Here is a 23,206-nt window from a genome sequence, read left to right on the forward strand (position 1 = left end):
CAGCATAAAGATGGTACTGGAAGCCAAATCTGCTGATGGTCATTCCAATTGGGGCAGTGTAGAGGGAGAAAAGAAGAGGGCCGAGGACTGAACCTTGAGGGACCCCAACAGTGAGAGGAAGAGGAGAAGATGTGGAGCCAGCAAATGATACACTGAATGAGCGGCCAGAAAGATAGGAAGAGAACCAGGAAAGCACAGTGTCCTTTAGGCCGATAGAATGAAGCATAGAGAGAAGGATATGGTGATCAACAGTGTCGAAGGCGGCAGAGAGTGGTCACCGTTACATTTTGCTGTCAATAGGTCGTTGGTCACTTTGACAAGGGCAGTTTCTGTTGAGTGTAAAGGGCGGAAGCCAGACTGTAAAGGATCTAGAAGAGAGTGAGTGGAAAGGTAGCGGGTGTGACGAGAGTAGACCAGGCGCTCTAAGAGTTTGGAGATGAAGGGGAGATTGGAGACTGGTCTGTAGTTGCTTGTGCAGGACGGATCAAGAGAAGGTTTTTTTAATAATGGAGTAATGACAGAGTGTTTGAGGGAACAGGGGAAGATACCAGAAGAGAGAGAGAGAGAGTGAAGATTTTAGTTAGGTGAGTAGTGACAACCAGAGAGAGGGACTGGAGTAGGTGTGAGGGAAAGGGATCAGTAGGGCAAGTGGTAGGACGAGAAGAAGAGAGGAGCCTGGAGACTTCCTCCTCTGTGACTGGGCCAAATGTGGAAAGTGAGCTGGATGGGATATGGGGAGGGATGGGATTCACAAAGCTTGGTGGCTGGGAGCTGATCTCTCGGCGGATGTTTTTTATTTTCTCTGTGAAATACGAAGCCAGGTCATCAGCATGAAGGTCTGTGATAGGGGTCTGTGCTTTGGGCCTGAAGAGGGAGTGAAAGGTGTCAAAGAGCTTTTTTGCATTGTTGGATAGTGAGGAGATAAGGGTGCTGAAGTAGGTCTGTTTAGCGAGGTGAAGGGAAGAGTTGTAGGTCCTTAACATGAACTTGTAGTGGATGACGTTTTCTGGTGTGCGGGTTTTCCTCCACAGGCGTTCGGCACTCCTAGAGCATCGCTGGAGAAATCGAGTTTGTGATGTGAGCCAAGGCTGTTTTACTCGGTGTTTGGAGGTTCTGAGAGTGAGGGGTGCTACTTGGTCCAGGGTGCTTCTGAGTGTTTCATTGTAGTGGTTTAAAGCCAGATCAGGACAGGAAAGTGAGGAGATGGGGACAGTGATGAGTGTAGAGAGTCTGTAAGTGTCTGAGAGTCAATGGCCTGTAGGTTTCTGAATGTGTGATAAGTGGGAGCATGCTGGGGCGGACGAGGGTTTGTGAGCTTGAAGGAGAGGATGTTGTGGTCAGAGAGGGGAAGAGGTGAGTTGTCAAAGTGAGAGATTGAGCAGAAGCGGAAAAAGACCAGGTCAAGGGTGTTACCATCTTCAGAGGATGAGAGCGTTGAGAGGCCAAGGGAGGTGGTTAGAGATAGAAGCTGAGATGAAGATAGGGAGGAGGGGCTGTTCATGGGGATGTTGAAGTCTCCTAGGATGAGGGTTGGTAATTCAGAGGACATGAAGTGTGGCAGCCAGGCTGAAAAGTGGTCAAGGAACTGGGTGGGTGAGCCTGGTGGACGGTATATGACAGCAACTCTGAGGGAAAGGGGATGGAAGAGCCTGATGGTGTGGACCTCAAAGGATGGGAATGAGAGTGATGGAGCTGAGGGGATGACCTGGAAAGTGCATTGAGGGGACAGGAGTAAACCGACTCCATCATCCATGTCTGTTTTCAGGTCTTGGTGAATGGGTAAAGTGTAAACCACCATGAGACATGGCAGCAGGGGAAGCAGTGTCAGTGTCAGAGAAGGAGTTGTACCATCATGCTCTGTATACTATGTGCTGGCAGGGAGAAGATCTAGCGCCAGTAATGCCTTTCTGTGCGTTTTTTTCTCCTGGATGGTAAGCTCTGGAGAGCAGCCATATCACAAGGCTGACGCTGGCATATGTAAAGCCATAGCTGTTAATGAGAAGAGACACTGTGGCTGTCAATCTGTTTTTTTAAAATTCCTGAATCAATGAAAATCAAAAGGAAAATATTCAATCATTCTTTTTCTCCTTTATGATTCTGATTTTACATTTGTCTTATGATCTGGTATGTCCTATGGTCCCAAAAATATGATATAATGCCAAATAGAGCTGCTTCTATACCTTACCTACTTGGAAACTCAAAGGATTGTCAATGACTTTTCCGAAATGGGATAAGCACAGGACATGTGCTAAAATATTACACTAAACATTACTCACCTAGTCTATCCCTGAACCCCAATGTTCCCTGCTGGTCGGACAGATGACATCCAATGCTATCACTGACCTTAGAAATGGAGTAACATACATGTAAGCTTTAAAGGGGTTGTCCGGTCTAAAATGACTGACTGAAGACTTATGAATAGTCACAGTACAAGTTTCTGAGCTGGGAACAGGGGTCACATGACCGCAATTGTGTGATATGCATGTTCCCAGTCAGAACCCAATTAGTGGGTGAGGCCTCACGGTATACAAGGTCAATGAGCAAGGTCACACCCACTAGATGGCCGTGCCTATTAGACAGACAGACACACTCCATACACGTATTTGGAGCGAGGTGACGCCCACTAGTCGGGTTCTGGCTGGGAACATGCATATCGCACAATTGCAGTTACATCACTGCCGCTCCCTCAGAAACCGGCAAATCCTTGCAGTACAGTGTGTGCTGGGATGGGTCATAAGTCTGCAGTCACAGAGCGGCACACAGAGGGACTGCAGACTTATTTTATGTTTAAATAGTTTTTATTGAAAAAATGTTTTTCTAAAGAACAAACATTTTAGACAGGACAACTCCGTTAATGGGGTACTCCGGGGAGATAAAAATACTATCCCTGCTCTTATACACTATGAAGCTGAGCTGACCACTGCAGTTCTAGTATCTTTAGCTCACTTGTAAATCAATAAAATAGTAGCTGCTCCTCTCCTCCCCTATGGGACGGTACATCATAGAGTAGTGTAAAGCTCCGCGCTGCAGCAGAGATCAGGGGGCGTAGTAGGGGCAGGGCTGCCAGGTCCATGCTGCCAGCCCTGGATACTTGCTTCTATCCAGTCTTAGAACAGGGGGCGTGGCATAGACCTGGCGGCCCTGCCCCTACTACGCCCCCTGATCTCTGCTGCAGCGCGGAGCTTTGCACTACTCTATGATGCAACGTCCCATAGGGGAGGAGAGGAGCAGCTACTATTTTATTGATTTACAAGTGATCTAAAGATACTAGAACTGCCGTGGCAGCTCAGCTTCATAGTGTATGAGGGCAGGGACAGTAAAAACATTTTTTTGTCTCCCTGGTATACCCATTTAACACTGAGGACATAGATTTCCCTTAAAGTAGTGGAAAACGCCTTCTCAATTCCTAGGTTTGCCCAAGATAAAATAATATCACATTCTCACCTTTGATGACAGCGCTGTTTCAGAGAGTGGTGGGTGGCTGCTCACTTCCTCTTGATGTTTGATATGTCTGAAGGCGTTAATTTACAAGGGCAAACAGACACTGACTAGGGTTGTCCGAATATTGTGTACAATCCCTTTAAAAGTCTCATGAATGAAGTTGATGTCATGGCCACTCTAGTGAGAACTGAAGCAGAGGTGCCAGAGGAGTGGGGGATAGAATAGGTGAGTGGTTTATTTTAAAGGGAATCTGTCACCAGGTCTTTGACACCTAATCTGAGAGCAGCATATTGTAGAGGCAGAGATCTTGATTCCAGTGATGTGTCACTTACTGGGTTGCTTAGTATAGTTTTAATAAAATCACTGTTTAATCAGCAGTAGATTATCATAACAGGACTACTTAGCATGCTGCCAGGTAGTCCAGCATATTCAAGAGCTCTGTATAACTGCTTGATCTGACTGCAGCATAGAAAACACTGACTTTATCAAAATTACAGCAAACAGCTCAGTAAGTGACACATCACTGGAATCAGGGTCTGTCTCTACATTATACTGTTCTCAGATGGGGGAGCAAAAACCTGGTGGCAGATTTCCTTTAACACTTTTCAAGCTGTTAGCCATTTTTTTTTACTTTTATATTATGGACAGTTTTTGTTCTTTTTTTAAATTTAAATGCATGTATTTTGGTGGAATAATTTTTGCATTTGGTAATCAATGAACATGTTGCAGCGTTTGGCTTTTACAGGCGGTTTGTTTCCTTTCACATTGCTGTCTGCAGCATGAGAATAACTGAGAATCTGTCAGTGAGCTCGTACGGACAGAGTTTGTAACACTTATATAACTCCAGTGAGCTGATTTAATGACCACAGACTGCAACAAAGAGGAGCTGAAAATTGATGTAGTCACAAACGAGCAAGATCTCTTTTTAGCCTGAAATACATGCATATAAATAAATAAAAAGCCGCCAAAGATGACCATAACCTGTATTTTATACAACACCTTCACTCAAAAATAAAAAGGAGAAAAAACTCATACTAGTAAACACACTGAGGACCCAACTAAATGAGATCAAGCAAAGCACCTCACCCCGCTGTCTAGAGGTTTTCTCTATATCCTCCTGTAGACGAGTCAAATCGCTGTCAAAGCCTTGACTACCACACGCATTAAACACCTTGTCTTCATAGGATGTACACTGTTCCTCTTTTTTTCGTAGTTCATTGCTCGTATGATTTTTATTCTGTTCCGCTGATACCAGCTCCCTCCTAAAATAAATTAAAAAAACAAAACCCAGGTGTTTCAATAAGAATAATGAAATAATAATAATATTTATTCATTTATATAGCGCTATTAATTCCACAGCGCTTTACATACATTGGCAACACTGTCCCCATTGGGGCTCACAATCTAAATTGCTTATCAGTATTTTTTTGGAGTGTGTGAGGAAACCGGAGACCCTGGAGGAAACCCACGCAAACACGGGGAGAACATACAAACTCCTTGCAGATGTGGTCCTTGGTGGGATTTGAACCCAGGACCCCAGCGCTGCACGACTGCAGTGCTAACCACTGAGCCACCGTGAATATTTAATGTTTGTAAAATGAGGAAATTACATGATCAGTCACAGTTTCTGTTACAACAAAAGAGAAGCCTAGATGGGAAAACTCCTGTGTTACTCACTGAAACAGGATCTATATCCGAATGGTGTTTATTTTAGGAATGTCTGAATGATATGATGGAACAGATTCAGCTTTGAGAAAATCTAACCTAATGCATTACACACCTTGCCTTTAGCATATTTACACATGGTTTTTCCCCATATATCGAAATGAAGAAACCTCAGTGACACTTACAGAAAATGATATCTGCAGCTTTCCGAGCACAGAGGCTCCTTCGTCATGGCTGTATTACATACATTTCTTCCGGCTTTAATGGTGCCATTTGACAATGTAATTGATTTAGATGGGTTGTTTGACATGACAGTAGTGGCAGGAAATGCTGGATGTGATGACACACCTTGTAAGTCGGGAATCAACACATGGCAGTACTCCAAGAGAATAAATCCCTGCACACAATTTGCTGTAAAAGCACAGATTGGAGCATGTGGGAAAACTATGCCTAGGGCTTCTTTTGAAACAATTCCGGAAAAAGTGTCTTCATTTCTTACAGTGCAGGGAAAAGAAGGAGGAAGGATATTGAATAGGGAAAATGCCTTCTAAATGGTGACTCAGAACTGTCTGTGTTTGCTGAAAAACCCTTTACAAAATAAAAAAATAAATAAATAAATAAAGGGTCCACCGCTGACAACATACTTACGTTAACCGGGCTAGTTTGTCCCGTGTCTGATTAATATCCTTGTGTTTTGCATACAACCAGTCTTCAAGTTGCTTCTTGCTTGGAAAATACCCCAACAGTGAAGTTAGCTCATCGCTGTGTCTAGACTTTATTTTTCGAATATGTTCATCTTTTTCAGCCTAAATCAACATGCAGTAAAAAAAAAAAAAAAATACATTAAAAAATGTTTATAATTAGAGGAGCAAATAACAAGCATGAAGTACAAAGGATGTTACACAAAGAAATCAGGACATTAAAAATACTTAATTCTAGCCTGAAAGCTGTATTTTTGTATTACTACAATTTTAAAGGATGTTCACCTTATCTTTCTTTAACATGTCCATCTGTGTGCGCGTCATTGTATGCATGTTCATTTGCTCCATTTCCTGATCCAGTTTCCGGACTGTTCTATCCAACTCGGACCTCTGGTTCTGGAGCTGCAAGACTTCGCTTTTTAGGCTTTCCACATTGCAGCTTCTTTCTGCACTCTCCAGCTCACGCTCCTGAGAGAGCAAAAGTCAAGTTACACACAGGTCTAAAAAGCAGGACTAAGGCTGTATGCACATGTTGCATATGTGTAGTGTTTTTTCGCACAGTTTTGTCACAAAACATGAAGGGTTTCCTGATGCCAGCAAAGTGAATGAGAATCCTGAAGTCTCGTCCCGAGGTCTCTCCTTGCAGATTTGGGGCAGGTATAATTCTGCAGGATGTCAATTCTATCAGCGTTTTTGCTGCAGATTTCACCCATACTAATCCGTGGTAAAAATCTGCACCAAAAACACAAAAAAAAACCCCGGATTTTTGTGTACTCACCGTAAAATCGTTTTCTCTTAGCCATCATTGGGGGACACAGGACCATGGGGACACATGACCATGGGCGTTATGCTGCCTATCCATAGGAGGACACTAAGTAGATGCAAAAGCATAGCTCCTCCTCTGCAGTATACACCCCTGGCCAGGCCAGGCAAGCTCAGTTTTAGTACACAAGCAGTAGGAGAAAAAAACAGTAAAAACTTACCTCAACAGAGGAACATGAGAAAAAAAGAGACATAACCAAATAAGGTACTGAGAGAACCAAGGCCCAACAGGGCAACAGGGTGGGTGCTGTGTCCCCCAATGATGGCTAAGAGAAAACGATTTTACGGTGAGTACACAAAAATCCGTTTTTCTCTGACGCCTCATTGGGGGACACAGGACCATGGGACGTCCTAAAGCAGTCCATGGGTGTGAAACATAAAAGAAGACAACACAACCCAAGGACTAGGAACCAGTCCCAGACAGCCTGGAGCGCCTACTGAGAGAGGTGCTCTACTGCCGTTTGCAGAATTTTCCTACCCAGATTTCCCTCAGTTGAAACCTGGGTATGGACTCTTTAATGCTTTGAAAACGTATGTAGGCTAGACCAGGTCGCAGCCTTACACACCTGTTCCACTGAAGCCTGATGCCGAATGGCCCACGAAGCTCCAACTGCTCGCGTGGAATGAGCCCGCAGCCCACTAGGAATGGGCTTGAGTTGCAAGCGGTAGACTTCCTGGATCGCAGAGCGAATCCAGCGAGCCAGCGTCGCATTTGAAGCTGCCTCTCCCTTCTTAGGCCCCTCAGGAATGACGAACAAAGAGTCCGTTTTCCTAAAGGGGGCTGTCCTGGATATGTAATATCTGAGAGCTCTGACGAGGTCAAACGAATGCAGAGACCTTTCCACCCTATGAACCGGGTGTGGACAAAAGGAAGGCAGGACAATGTCCTCGTTCAAATGAAACGGGGTAAGAACCTTAGGAAGGAAATCCGGAAGGGGGCGCAGAACCACCTTGTCCTGGTGAAAGATCAGAAAAGGCTGGCGGCAAGAGAGTGCTGCGAGCTCCGAAACCCGTCTGATGGACGTAATTGCCACTAAGAATGTTACCTTCCAGGACAGAAGAGCAAGGGAGGATTCCTTGAGGGGTTCAAAGGGAGACCTCTGGAGACCGTCCAGAACGAGGTCCCATGGTTCCAGCGGCCGTTTGTACGGGGGAACTAGATGGGGAAACGACCTGGAGGAAGGTCTTGACTTGCGGTTTTTGAGCCAGGTGGCATTGGTAGAAGATTGAGAGCGCTGAGACCTGCCCTTTAAGGGAACTGAGAGCCAACCCTGCTTGCAAGCCAGACTGTAGAAAGTCGAGAATTCTGGGGATGGCCAGAGGCATAGGCTGGACGTTAGTTTCCCTGCACCATGAAAGGAAGATTTTCCACGTACGGTGGTAAATGCGGGATGAAGCAGGTTTTCGGGCGCTGATCATGGTGGAAATAACCGCGGGGGAGAATCCCGCTCTTGTTAATACCCAGGTCTCAATGGCCATGCCGTCAGCTTCAGGGCTCTGGAGTTCTGATAGGAAATTGGCCCTTGGTTCAGCAAGTCTGGTATGTATGGAAGGCGCCACGGTGCATCTGTGAGCATTTGTACTAATTCTGCGTACCAGGCGCGCCTGGGCCAGTCCGGTGCTATCAGTATCACCGGGACTCCCTCTGCCTTGATCTTCCTGATTACCCGTGGCAGCAGGGGTAGAGGTGGAAATATGTAAGGCAGGCAGAAATGGTGCCAGGAGCACACTAGAGCATCCGCGCCGATGGACTGCGGGTCGCGTGACCTGGTTATGAACGCGGGTACCTTTGCATTCAACCTTGAGGCCATTAGGTCCACGTCTGGTGTGCTCCAGCGAGTGCAGATGTGTAGAACACATCTGGGTGGAGGGACCATTCTCCGGCAGCCAGGCCTTGGCGACTCAGAAAGTCTGCTGCCCAGTTCTCTACCCCCAGTATGTGTACCGCTGATATCACTGATCCCGTCGATTCGGCCCACCTTGTGGGCCTCGAGATAAGCCGCTTTGCTGCGGGTGCCCCCCTGCCGATTGATATAGGCTACAGCTGTCGCATTGTCCGATTGGACTCGAATCTGACGACCCGCTAGCAGAGGGCAGAACGCTCTGAGCGCGAGGAAGATCGCGCGGAGTTCCAGGATGTTGATGGGAAGGAAAGACTCCTGGGGCGTCCAACATCCTTGAGCAGTGTGGTGCCGGTACACTGCTCCCCAGCCTAGGAGGCTCGCATCCGTGGTCAGGACCAGCCAGGTCACTGGGAGAAAAGATCTCCCCTTCGATAGAGATGAGGACCGAAGCCACGAGCGGAGTGCGTACCTGACTGAAGACGTCAGGTGAAGATGTCTGTCCAGGGAGAAGGGGCTCTTGTCCCAGGCCGCTAGAAGGGCTAGCTGCAGTGGGCGGAGGTGCAGTTGAGCAAAGGGTACTGCTTCCATAGCCGCCACCATCCTGCCGAGCACTTTCATGCTGAATCGAATAGAGCGAGACGGAGGACGTAGAATGCAGCGTACCGCTCGTTGAAGAGCGAACGTCTTGTCCTGAGGGAGAAGGATCAAGCCCTTACGGGTGTCCAGGGACATGCCCAGGAAGGTGATAGATCGTGATGGAATCGGGTATGATTTGTCCAGATTCACTAGCCACCCTAAGTGGGATAGGGTGTCCACAGTGATCTGTACGCTGGTTGAGCAGTCGCGGAAGGAGGGGGCCTTGATGAGGAGGTCGTCCAAGTAAGGGAGAACGACTACTCCCCTGGCGCGTGAAAGACGCTCATGGCGGCCTCCATGACTTTGGTGAAGACTCTTGGTGCGGTGGCAAGGCCGAAGGGTAGATCTACGAATTAAAAGTGGGTGTCCTGAATTGCGTAGCGGAGGAACTTTTGGTGATCTAGGGCGATGGGTATGTGCAGGTACGCGTCCTTGATGTCTATGGAGGAATTCCCCTTCGACCATGGATGTAATAATGGACCTTAGGGACTCCATTCTGAATCTCCGTACGTGCACATGTTTTTTAGGTGTTTGAGGTCCAGGAAGGGTCGAACTGACCCATCCTTTTTGGGGACCACAAAGAGGTTGGAATAATAACCCCCAAGCTTCTCGTCGTCTGGGACAGGTATTATCACTCCTGCTGTTTGGAGCGAGTGGATTGCTGAGAAAAAAGCTTCGTGTCGTTTTCGAGTCTTTGGGGGGTTTGAGAGAAAGAACCGACTCGGGGGTCGGGTCCGGAATTCTATGTGGTAACCGGAAGACACAAGGTCTCGCACCCATTTGTCGTCTGAGGCGGCAGCCCAGATGTGTTGAAAGAGCCGCAGTCGACCTCCTACAATAAGTGTGTCTTCCGGGGTGCCGAAGGAGTCATGAGGGGGGAAAACGTCGTGGCCGAGTCTCCCTAGTCCTGGACTGTTTCGGTCTAGGCTGCCATGACGAAGTGGATTTTGGGGAGAGCTGAGAAGGTCGGTCCCTGCGTAGTCCGCGGCTGGTGGCGGGGACAGCATGGGATGTCGACCAACCAAATGAGTTCCGAAAGGAGCGGAACGAGGACTGTGGACGTCTGGTGAAGGACGTCCTGGACTTCAGCTGGGGGAGGGAGATACTCTTTCCTCCCGTGGCGTCAGAAATGAGCTTGTCCAGACGTTCGCCAAACAATCGGTCTGGAAAAAAAAGGGGAAGGCCCGTGAGAGACTTCTTGGAGACAGAGTCCGCTCGCCATTGTCGGAGCCAGAGAGCTCTACGGATGGCTATGGTATTTGAGGTGGCAAACGCTGCGCAGGTAGCAGGGTCCATGGAGGCCTAGATGAGGTACTCCGCCGCAGCGGCAATTTGAGCTGTTACCTCTGTGAAGGTATGAGTGAACTGGGATTCCTCAAGCGAAGTGTTAAGGGAGTCTGCCCAGATCGAGATCGCCTTTGCGACCCACACAGAGGCAAAGGAGGGCGAGAGGGAGGAACCCGCAGCCTCAAAAGCAGAGCGGGCGAGGTGCTCCACTTGTCTGTCTGTCGGGTTCTTGATGGAAGAACCATCGGGTAAAGACAGGAGCGTCTTTGTGGTAAGGCGGGAGACCGGGGGGGGGGGGGGGTCGACCGAGGGCGGATCGGCCCAGCCCTTAGGGGCAGGTGAGGCAAAAGGGTACCGGGACTCCATGAGTTTTCGGTTACCGAGGCGCCTGTCAGGCTTCTTCCTTTGCTTTGTGAGGATATCCTGAAACTCTGGGTGATCAGCGAAAAACCTTTTGGGGTTTCCTTGCCCTCTTAAAGGAGACCGCATGGTCAGTGGTAGTGGATGGGGGATCCTCCACATGCAGAGTTTGGTTGATTGCTGCTATAAGGGAGTCTATTGCAGTTTGATCATCTGGGGGTGATGAAACCAAGGAATCCTCATGGTACAAACAGCATTCTCCCTCCTCCAGCTCTTCAGAAGCCGTGGAGCGTGTGGGAGAGCCTGCCCTGTGTGCTCCCGAGGGAGAGCCCGCTGGAGTCACCCTGCCGTGTGATCTTTTCCCGATTACTGCAACCGGTGAAGCATGTGCCTGGATTACCTCAGAAGGATCCTCCATAGGGGTATCCTCAGGCTGCGTTCCGTCCAGGGACCCAGAAGGGTGTGGAGGACGACATTGCATAGCCAGAACCAGGTTCTGTGACAGTTTTTCCATGGATTGGGACAGAAACTGTGCCCATTCCGGTGGCTGGGAGCCCTAGGCTCTGGGCTGCCGGTTGCGGCGGTGGTGGCAGGGGGGTCTTGGGGGGCTATAGGGGCACAGGACTCACAGAGAGAAGTGTGTTTACGTGGTAGCTCAGCATGGCAGGCAGTGCAGGCTGAATAATAGAGTATGTGGGCTTTAGCACTCTCTTAGTGCCCTTAGAATTCTGCATGTTCCTAATAGGAGCATGCCAGGAGGGGGAGCAATGCTCAGCAGAGCTGCAAGTGAAGCAAGCACCTTACCCGAATCAGCCTATGGCCCTGTCCTCAGGAGGGGTTAAGCTCTATGAAGATCTTCGCACGCTTTCTTGGAGGGGCGGGGCTTATCGTGCCCACGGGGGGCGGGGCTTAGCGTTAAAAGAGCGGGAAGATGAGTCAGTGTGCCCCCCCCCCCCCTGCTGTGGGTAGTAAAAAAAAAAAAAAAAAAAAACAGTGGGAAGGGAGCTTCTGAGTTTTCCTCCTTCTCCCTACAGTCAGCACACAGCTTGTCAGGGGTGGTTATCAGCAGGCTTTTCTGCTAGAGCAAATAAACAGAGCAGATAATAAACAGCGTGAGTCCCTGAGCCCTGGGCCCTCCCCCCTGCCACCGGGAAATTATCCGCAAGACTTTCTGCAAACAGCAGAACTTCCGACTCCTCCAGCCAGCAAGCTAGAGAAAGTTAACACTGTGTGTGCAGGATCCTTGCACATAGTAAATACTGTATATTTAGCCCTGGGAGCCTTCTTTGCAGCGTCTTTTCTCCCTTTGTCTGGGAAACCAGTCAGGGGGGATCTCACCTTAAAACACTGCTTTCCAGGCAGTGAAAATAGCAGAGTCAGCTTGCTGTGTCGGTGTCATATTCAACTCAGAGCCTGCAGAGAGGGGCTGAGGAATTGGTGCCATCTTCAACTCAGAGCCTGCAGAGAGGGGCTGAGGAATTGGGCTATAGGGGCACAGGCCTCTACCCTGGGCTTTGGAAAATCGGTGTCTGTGGAACCCGTCATCCAGCCCAGGATGCAGCGTCGCAGGAGGGGGAACGTTTAGGCAACACTTCACGTTCCCGCCCGTTGATGGTAGTGGGAGATCGGTCCCAAAAGGAAACCGTCGCCCTCAAAAAATAACAAACCTTGAAAGGAAGTGCCTCCTACAGACACTAAGCTAAAACTGAGCTTGCCTGGCCCGGCCAGGGGGTGTATACTGCAGAGGAGGAGCTATGCTTTTGCATCTACTTAGTGTCCTCCTAAGGATACGCAGCATAACACCCATGGTCCTGTGTCCCCATGGTCCTGTGTCCCCATGGTCCTGTGTCCCCCAATGAGGCGTCAGAGAAATGACAACTGTATGCCTATTTTACGCTGTGCTTTTCTTACTAAGATACAGAAATCGTGCACCAAATACTTAACACTAGAACTCCCAGAGAGGGGTCATTTAACATTTCTACCTTTGGAACCCAGAGACAGTGGAATGACCTGAAGGATTATGCTAACATCCTATAATCAAGGTCTTTTGTTCTGTAATTAAGGCCATTACTGTCGCACCACAGGAGGTTGTTGTTTTCCATTGAGTTTAGCCATTTAGTTTCTAGTTAGTTCTATTCAGTTTATTGTATTTGTCATTTGACCCTCTTTTGGGACTTCAGGAGGGAGCTCGAAATTTCTGGGACTTCTAGTGTTAAAGGGAACCTGTCAGCAGATTTAGGGCCTATAAGCTGCGGCCACCACCAGTGGGCTCTTATATAGAGAATTCTAACATGCTGTATATAAGAGCCCAGGCCGCTGTGTAGAACATAAAAATCACTTTATAATACTTACCTAAATGGTCGCTGCGGTGGAGTTGGGTCATATGGAAGTCTCCGTTCTCCGGTGCCGGCGCCTCCTCTTTTGGCCATCTTTGTCGTCCTTCTTCTGAAGCCGGCACCGAGGTCCTGCCCAGGCGCACTTTGATCTGTCCTGAGCAGGGAAGATCAAAGTATTGTAGTGCGCCTGCATGAGACCGGCGAGTGTGTATGATGTAGGATGCATCATGCTCCCCGGCTTCAGGAGGACGAAGATGGCCGAAAGAGGAGGCTTCAGACCCAGAGACAGACCAGAACAACACTATTAACAGAAGAAGACTGCAAAAGGTAAGTACAGGACGGGGGTAGCGGACTTGAATTTAAAGCACCACAAAAAACGCTGGAGTGGTGCTTAGGTTTTGTTTCTCTCCACTAACTCAATTTGCCATGTACTGAATTGGTATCTTTAATAAAGAAACATATAAAAAACAGAAAAAAAGGAGGAGAATGTTTGAAAGACCAGTATATCAACATGTTCTACAAAACTCAAAACACTCCCACCCTAATGTTAAAGAAGAACTCTCTTGAATATTTTTTTTTCCCAGTAAATCTGTGTATAAGACCATGCAGTGTTGTGCGAGAGTATTATACTCACTTACTGCCACCTTTTCCGGGATGAAGCACCATTCCGTTCCTCTCCTGAGTGACGTCACTACCATGTAGACTAGGCAGCTCACTCTCTGTGTGAACCAGTCTCTTTTACAATGTAACTCTATGGAACCTCGTTCCGACACTCCAAAGACTTAGATTGTAGAAACCACAGAGCGTCTGCAGATTGATGACAAAACTGAGAAGCGGAGCAGAAGGTCACTGGAACCCGGAGAGAGCGGCAGTAGGTCAGTATATTAACACACTCACACTACACACCATGCACATATACACACATTAATGGGAAAAAAAATTCATATGTGTGCTTCTGTAAGGGGAGTAGAGTTGACCAAACTCAATTGATACAAGGGATTACACACATTTTGATGTTGTTTTTATGCTAGTGGTACTTTGGGCTTCTAAAAATGGTCATGTTAACAATTCAAAGTCAAACTCCTTTGCATCCTCTGGGTGTAATCTGGCATTATGTAAATTTTGGGTTCCTACCAGTTTAAACCAATACATCTGACAAATGAGCATAAGGCCTAGAACCTTGCAATTGTTCTTATAATGAAACACTTTGCAGTCTTAGATTAATAACATAAAAAACAAACATATATAAAACTAAACATTCAGTGTACTTAAAAAAATGAAGAATGGTGACATCGTAAATGTGAATACAATTTACAACTCAAAGCATAGTTAAACGACCTGCGGCCCTGGCCCTTGTGTACAGAAGAGTCATACCTCATTGTGAGTGTTCTAGTGGCCAGATATCCCATTGCACAAATAGCCACACAAAAAAATGCAAAAATAAAAATATTTTCCCCAAAAAAGTTGTTTTGTCACTATTCTTCTCATTAGTGTTTTTTTCAGGATTATGTTAATGGTGAAAATATTATCAATGGCAATGTTAAAGCGGTCTACAGTGCTTTCCTTCTAACGATGGAAGCCTGATGGATTTCATTATAAGTCAATGAAAGTAAAGGGGTATTCCCATCTCCAAGATCCTATCCTAATATGTAGTAGGTGTAATGATAAGAATATTAGCAAATACCTCCAATTAGAAATGTAGCATAGTTCTCCTGATTAGCGATGCTGCTTACCTACCTCATGTACAAGGCCTTACAGTAGCTTAGGTGACCATGGTTATGACCATGAGCAACTGTCACCTAAGCTGCAATGCCCTGCACATGAGGTAAGAGACATAGCTTACCAGAACTATACTACATTTCTAATTGGAGATATCTACAAATATTATTATTACACCTACTCCATCTTGGGATAGGATCTTGGAGATGGGAATATCCCTTTAAATGATGTGAAATATAAGAAATTGAGAGGTCATCTGTAGGTGACATGTTTTACATGGTGCTCATTAGGAAAAAAATCAACTGTCACTGTGTGTAAACACAAGGAGACAGGTCAGTGTCGGCAGCAGAAAGCTGGTGGCATGGCTAATAGTGCAGGGAGCAGTCACAGTGGCCCTGGCTCTCAGATCAATGTGATTGCTTATTGAATCTTAAGGCCACTTTACACACAGCGACATCGCAAGCGATGTCACTGGTGAAAGCACCCGACCCCGTCAGTTGTGCGTCACGGGCAAATCGCTGCCCGTGGCGCACAACATCGTTAGTCCCCGTCACATATACTTACCTGCCTAGCGACGTCGCTGTGGCCGGCGAACCGCCTCCTTTCTAAGGGGGGAGGTTCGTTCCGCATCACAGCGGCGTCACTAAGCGGCCGCCCAATAGAAGCGGAGGGGCGGAGATGAGCGGCCAGAACATCCCGCCCACCTTCTTCCTTCCTCATTGCCGCGGCCGCAGGTACGATGTTGTTCCTTGTTCCTGCGGTGTCACACATAGCGATGTGTGCTGCCACAGGAACAACGAACTACATCGTACCTGCAGCAGCAACGATATTTAAGATTAGAACGACGTGTCATCGATCAACATGTCAACGATACGATATGGTGAGTAATTTTGATCGTTAGTGGTCGTTCGTGCATTTCACACGCAACGACGTCGCTAACGAGGCCGGATGTGCGTCACGAATTCCGTGACCCCAACAACATCTCGTTAGCGATGTCGTTGCGTGTAAAGCCCCCTTTACTGTCCAGTCGCAGCATGTAACTGATCAGCAGAACAGCTCCAATCCTCCTCATTCTGTCATTCAGTGGGTTAGAGATCAGAGCTGTGTTGCTGTCAGAGAGTCTCAGAGTTATACCACCCAATATCTCCTAGTGTCACACCAGTCTTCCTGTCACTCCTCTCATCTCCGGTGTCATTCCTCTAATTTTTTTCCCATATAATTTATTTCCAAGGTGTACAAATTCTTCATCAAGTTTGTCAGAGGGGAAATTATTTTAAAAATAGTTAGCTAGGGTTAGTGGTAGTGAACAGGAATCAAAGTTAGATTCAGCTTTAGTAACTTTTATATTATGTAAAAAATAACTTAAAAACTTAAAAATAATCCCTTCCTATATATAGATTACATAAAATATTTATATTATGTAACATTATATATACATGATAGATATATATGAGCAAAGTCCAGCAATTCCAGTATTGCATTTTCGTGGTTTTTTTTATATTTTTTTGTGAGTGTATAAAATATTATACATATACATTTTATACACACACACAACAAAATATACCAAAAACACAATACTGGAGTTGCTGGATTTTGCTCATCTAAGAATGAAATAAAAAGTAATTAAAAAGTTTTTTGTAAACAAAAATGGCGCCAGTGAAAACTACAGCTTGTTCTGCAAAAAATAATCCCTCACATAGCTCGGGAAACAGGAAAACGTAGGATCTCGCCATATATCAAAAATACCAAAATAATTTTAGTAGTAGTAAAACAAAAAAAACAAATTGAGTATTGCCATTATTGGATTGCCCTGCACAATAAAGTAACAAGGCAATTCAACCGATGAACAGTGCTAATACAAAATTATTCCTTTTGTTCATTCTACTTGCAAAAAGTGTAATAAAAAGTAATAAAAAAGTCCCCTATTTCAGAACATGAAAACCACTGAAAACGAACACAAAAATAAGCTGTCATACAGCTCTATTGACCAAAAATTGGAAAAAGAGAATTTTGTTTACTTACCGTAAATTCTTTTTCTTATAGTTACGTATTGGGAGACCCAGACATTGGGCGTATAGCTTCTGCCTCCGGAGGACACACAAAGTACTACACTAAAAAGTGTAGCTCCTCCCTCAGAGCATATACACCCCCTGGATAACCAAATATAGCCAGTTTAGTGCAAAAGCAGAAGGAGAATAGCCACCCACAAGTAGAGACAGAGCAAGAACCGGAACAACCGGAGCCTCTGTCTACAACAACAGCCGGTGATAACACGCGGAACAAGAAACTGCCAACAGGCAACAGGGAGGGTGCTGGGTCTGCCAATACGGAACTATAAGAAAAAGAATTTACGGTAAGTAAACAAAATTCTCTTTTTCTTTATCGTTCCTATGGGAGACCCAGACATTGGGACGTCTCAAAGCAGTCCATGGGTGGGAATAAACAGAAAAACTGAGAAGTAGGCGGAGCCTAACTTCACAAATGGGCGACAGCCGCCTGAAGGATGCCTCTGCCCAAGCTCGCATCTGCCGAAGCATGAGCATGCACTTGGTAGTGCTTCGAAAAGGTATGCAGACTAGTCCAAGTGGCAGCCTGACAGACCTGCTGAGCCGTAGCCTGGTGCATGAAAGCCCAAGAGGCACCGACAGCTCTGGTCGAGTGTGCCTTGATCCCCGGCGGGGGAGGCACCTGAGTAAACTGGTAGGCATTGGAAATGGCCGACCTAATCCAACGAGCTAAGGTCGGCTTAGAAGCCGAGAGGCCCTTACGCCGACCTGTGGTCAGCACAAAAAGAGAGGTGCACCGCCTAAGAACAGCGGTGCGAGACACATAGATCCGGAGTGCCCGCACCAGATCTAGAGTATGCAACGCATTTTCAAAGCGATGAACAGGAGCCGGACAAAAGGAAGGCAGGGAAATGTCCTGGTTAAGGTGGAAAGGAGAAACCACCTTAGGGAGGAAGTCCGGAGTCGGACGGAGAACCACCTTGTCTTGATGAAAAACCAAAAAAGGTGACTCCGAAGAGAGCGCAGCCAAATCAGAGACTCTCCTGAGGGAAGTTATGGGCACTAGAAAGACCACTTTCTGTGAAAGACGAGACAAAGAAACCTCCCTAAGAGGCTCAAAGGGGGGTTTCTGCAAAGCCGTGAGGACCAGATTGAGGTCCCAGGGATCCAAAGGCCGCCGGTAAGGCAGAATGATGTGAGATGCGCCCTGCATGAAGGTGCGCACCTGAGCCAGCCGGGCGATACGCCGCTGGAACAACACTGACAGAGCCGAGACTTGTCCCTTGAGTGAATTGAGGGATAGTCCTAGCTGCAGACCGGACTGTAGAAAGGACAGAAGGGTCGGCAAGGAAAAAGGCTAAGGAGCATGGCCGGAAGAGCGACACCAGGACAGGAAAATTCTCCAGGTCCTGTGATAGATTTTGGCCGAGGAAGACTTCCGAGCCCGAGTCATAGTGGAGATGACTTCAGGAGGAATACCAGAAGTCGTCAAGATCCAGGACTCAAGAGCCACGCCGTCAATCTGAGAGCCGCAGAATTCTGGCGGAAAAACGGACCTTGTGAGAGAAGGTCTGGACGGTCCGGGAGATGCCACGGCACCTCTACGGACAGATGGAGCAGGTCTGGGTACCAAGCTCGCCTGGGCCAGTCCGGAGCAATAAGGATGACCCGACGGCCCTCCATTCTGATCTTTTTTTTTTTTTTAAATTCTTTATTTTTAAGTGAAAACCTTCAACATAACATAATACAGTTCTTATGACCAATCAGGCCAATTTGCACTACAATACATATATCATTAACAAGATGCCAAACGGGAAATATATATTTGTATCTTGCTGAATCACGTTCCTTCATATATCTCCTCCCGGGTTCCTGAGAAGTCTAGGTTCCACCACATTTTTGCTTTAATACAGATTCACATTAAAACAGATAACGAAGGTGACTCACAAATACATGTGAAACAAGAAAGATAGAAAGGCTAGAGAAGAAAGAGAAGTTATTAGGCAATCAGTGTGAGAAGAATAGAAAAGTAGGAAGAAAAATGGGAGGGGGAGGGGAAGAGAGAGGGAGGAAATCGGGGGGGGGGGGGTAGGGAGGGGAATTCAGCTAAGTGTTGCAAACTGCGGTTCCATCGGCAGCCACATCGCCCCCCACCAGGACGCTATATTCCTCTGAATGTTGGAAGTCCAACCATTCTCGCCAAGTGGACCAGAATTTCTCATATGTATCATGCAGCGAGGAGGTTAAATCCTCCATGTACATGAGGTCATTGACCTTATTGATCCATTGGACCAACGTGGGAGGGGTCGTGCTCCTCCATCTTTCAGGTATGCATACTCTCGCAGCCATAATAAGGAATTTCCTCAAAGAATTCTTATAGGTTTTTTCAGGGACCCCACAGTGATGCAATAGGGCAGCAGCAGGTCCCAGCTCCTCGTCATTGCCAGTAACCTGGCGAATGGTGTCGGACACTCCCTTCCAGAAGGGCCGGATCGCCTCACACCCCCAAAACACATGTAAAATGTTACCCTCTGCTGTGCCACATCTCCAACATGTGGGGTCTACTGTTGGAAACATGACATGTAACCTGGAGGGTACTCTGTACCATCTGGATAACAGTTTATAGCTAGCCTCCTGGAACCTGGAGCTGATGGAAGATGTGTGTGCCAATCTGAAGATCCGTTCCCACTGTATTGGTGTCAGCTGGATACCCAAATCACATTCCCATTGTGAAGCAAACGGGGGAAGTTGTTGGTCAGGGGACGAAGACAAAAGTGAATAAACCACTGAAAGCGAATGTCGTATTGTGCCTGAACCCATACACAATTTTTCAAACTGTGTCTTAGGACGTTGAAAGTGGGTCCTAGCTGGGAGACTACTGAAAAAATGCGTCAATTGTAAGCATCTCCATAGACCCAGTGGGATGGGATCCTGTCTAACCCCCAAACCCTCCACCTGCGGCCAGTTGTCCCGAATCCCAAAGTCTTCCACCCGGTCCACCCCGCCCCGAACCCATGCCTGAAATACTGGGTCTGTTCTACCTGGTTCAAAAGCAGGATGGCTCAAGATCGGTGTCAGGCTCGAGTGTCTGGGTATCAACTCCGATTGCACCTTCCCAGTATTGCAGTATGTCACGGTTGGTCCGATAGTTGGATGTGATTTCAATCTTGCAGGGACCTCAGAGAGTACCCACGGTAATTTGTTGAGGGGTATTGGGGAAAAGGACTGCTCTATCTGTACCCACGCCTTCTGAGACCCGTTCCTGCACCAGTCAATCATTCTAGTAAGATGCCCAGCTAAGTGATATCTTCTTATATCTGGCAACCCAATCCCCCCACCCCCCTTGGTCCTGTGTAAGATAGCTCTTTTTATGCGTGCCGATTTACCTCCCCAAATGAACGAAGACTGAATGGATTCCAGAGATTTGAAGAATCCAGACGGTATTTTGATTGGGAGCGCCTGTAACAGGTAAAGAATTCTGGGTAGGACATTCATTTTATATATCTGGCATCTGCCAAACCAGGAGAATAATAATTTCCCCCATCTGTCACAGTCTTTCCTGATACTAGATAACAGAGATGGGAAGTTCTGTGAGTAAAGTAGACCCAAGTCACTGGTCAAACGTACCCCCAGGTAATTTAGGGATTGGGCTGCCCATCGAAAACTAAACGATGTTTTCAACTCTTCCACTTCTTTAAAAGTAAGATTTATGTTGAGCGCCTCAGATTTTGTGAAATTTATCTTAAAGTTTGATAGGCTGGAGAATTTCTGAAACTCCCTCATTAAGTTTGGGAGCGAAATCCTTGGTGCCGAAACGAAAAACAGAAGATCATCCGCATATGCAGCTACTTTATGTGTTGCCTGGCCAACCCCAATGCCTGTAATATCAGAATTGGCTCGTACATGTCTGAGGAAGGGTTCTAGCGTCAGGATGAAGATTAGCGGAGACAATGGGCATCCTTGCCGGGTGCCGTTAGATATTTTAAATGGGTCGGACAGAATCCCATTTACCCGGACTCTTGCCGAGGGTACCGAGTATAAAGACATGATCCAATTCATCATGCCGCGTCCCAACCCAAGACAACCGAGCGTGGCTTCCATAAAGGTCCAGTCTACTCTGTCGAAAGCCTTTTCGGCATCTGTTGACAGAAGCATAGACGGTAGACCCCCCATTTTAGCTTTATGTATCAGATTAATGGCCTTAACAGTATTATCCCGTGCCTCACGGCCCGCCATGAAGCCCGCCTGATCTGGATGAATTATCTCCATTCTGATCTTGCGCAGGACTCTGGGCAAGAGAGCTTGAGGGGGAAACACGTAGGACAGACGAAACTGGGACCAATCTTGAACCAGAGCGTCCGCTGCCAAGGCCTGAGGATCGTGGGAGCGAGCCACGTAAACCGGAACCTTGTTGTTGTGCCGGGATGCCATTAGATCCACTTCCGGAGTGCCCCACTTGCGGCAGATTGATCGAAACACTGCCGGATGCAGGGACCACTCGCCGTTGTCCACGGTTTGACGGCTGAGATAATCTGCTTCCCAGTTTTCCACGCCTGGGATGTGGACTGCGGATATGGTGGACTTGGAGTCCTCCGTCCACTGAAGGATGCGTTGAACCTCCAACATTGCCAGGCGGCTGCGTGTCCCGCCCTGGTGATTGATGTAGGCAACCGCTGTCGCGTTGTCTGACTGGACTCGGATGTGCTTTCCCGCCAACAGGTGGTGAAAGGCTAAGAGAGCTAGAAGCACAGCTCTGGTTTCCAGCACATTGATCGAGAGGGCTGATTCGGACGGAGTCCAAATGCCCTGCGCTCTGTGGTGGAGATATACCGCTCCCCAGCCGGATAGACTGACATCCGTGGTGAGGATCACCCAGGACGGGGCCAGGAAGGAGCGTCCCTGAGACAGAGAGAGGGGCCGAAGCCACCACTGAAGGGAGGCCCTGGTCTGTGGCGACAAAGCCACTAACCTGTGCAAGGAGAAAGTCCGCCTGTCCCAACAGCGGAGAATATCCAGCTGCAGAGGACGCAGATGGAACTGGGCAAAGGGAACCGCCTCCATTGACGCCACCATCTGACCCAGCACCTGCATTAGGTGCCTGATGGAATGACGGCGGGGCCTCAGCAAAGAGCGCACCGCCAGATGGAGGGACTGCTGTTTGACTAAGGGCAGCTTCACAAGTGCCGGCAGAGTCTCGAATTGCATCCCTAGGTACGTGAGCTTCTGGGTCGGAGTCAGAGTGGATTTGGGCAGATTGACAAGCCACCCGAATTGGACTAGAGTGGCGAGAGTGAGCGAGACACTCCGCTGACAGTCTGTGCTGGATGAAGCCTTGACTAGAAGGTCGTCCAGGTAAGGAATCACTGCCAACCCCTGGAGGTGCAGAACCGCAACCACTGCTGCCATGACCTTGGTGAATACTCGAGGGGCCGTGGCTAACCCGAAGGGAAGAGCCACGAATTGGAAATGTTCCTCTCCGATTGCAAAACGTAGCCAACGCTGGTGTGAAACTGCAATTGGCACATGCAGATAGGCATCTCTGATGTCGATGGATGCCAGGAAATCTCCTTGGGTCATAGAGGCAATGACTGATCGCAGAGACTCCATGCGAAAATGCCGCACCTGAACATGCTTGTTGAGAAGCTTGAGATCCAGGATGGGCCGGAAGGAACCATCCTTTTTGGGGACTAGGAAGAGATTTGAGTAGAAACCTCTGAACCGTTCCCGAGCGGGAACCGGTACAATTACTCCGTTGGCCTGCAAGGATGCCACGGCCTGAGAGAAGGCGGCGGCCTTGGAGCAGGGGGGAGTTGACAGAAAAAATCTGTTTGGCGGGCTGGAAGAGAATTCGATCCTGTAGCCGTTGGAGATGATATCCCGCACCCACTGATCGGAGACGTGTTGAAACCACACGTCGCCAAAGTGGGAGAGCCTGCCACCGACCAAGGACGTTGCTGGCGCGGCCAGATAGTCAAGAGGAGGCTGCCTTAGTGGCAGCAGCTCCTGCGGTCTTCTGAGGACGCGGCTTTGTGCGCCAGTTGGGCTTTTGGTCCTTGGCTGAGTTAGTGGACGAGGCCGAGGGCTTAGAGGATGACCAGTTGGAGGAACGAAAGGAACGAAACCTCGACTGGTTCCTACCCTGGGCAGGTTTCCTGGTTTTAGTTTGTGGCATGGAAGTACTCTTCCCGCCAGTAGCTTCCTTAATAATTTCATCCAGTTGTTCGCCGAATAGCCTGGATCCCGCAAAAGGGAGCCCAGCAAGGTACTTCTTTGAAGAAGCATCTGCCTTCCACTCTCGAAGCCACAAGATCCTGCGGATAGCGAGGGAATTAGCCGAAGCCACCGCAGTGCGATGAGAAGCCTCCAGCATGGCAGACATGGCATAGGAT

General features: G+C 47.9%; 1 protein-coding gene across 1 annotated transcript in view; it reads right to left on the reverse strand.

The window, feature by feature from the left end:
- The window catches only part of RAD50 (RAD50 double strand break repair protein), a 330,429-nt gene that overhangs the window by 207,148 nt on the left and 100,075 nt on the right, over positions 1-23,206 (reverse strand). The window contains exons 11-13 of the mRNA XM_075344529.1: positions 6,093-6,275; positions 5,755-5,912; positions 4,528-4,703 (exon numbers count right to left, since the gene is read on the reverse strand). Coding sequence (XP_075200644.1) covers positions 4,528-4,703; positions 5,755-5,912; positions 6,093-6,275 — 517 coding nt within the window. The remainder of the gene's footprint in view (positions 1-4,527; positions 4,704-5,754; positions 5,913-6,092; positions 6,276-23,206) is intronic.

The sequence above is a fragment of the Anomaloglossus baeobatrachus genome, chromosome 4, assembly GCF_048569485.1.
Source record: "Anomaloglossus baeobatrachus isolate aAnoBae1 chromosome 4, aAnoBae1.hap1, whole genome shotgun sequence".
In the NCBI taxonomy this organism is placed as follows: Eukaryota; Metazoa; Chordata; class Amphibia; order Anura; family Aromobatidae; genus Anomaloglossus; species Anomaloglossus baeobatrachus.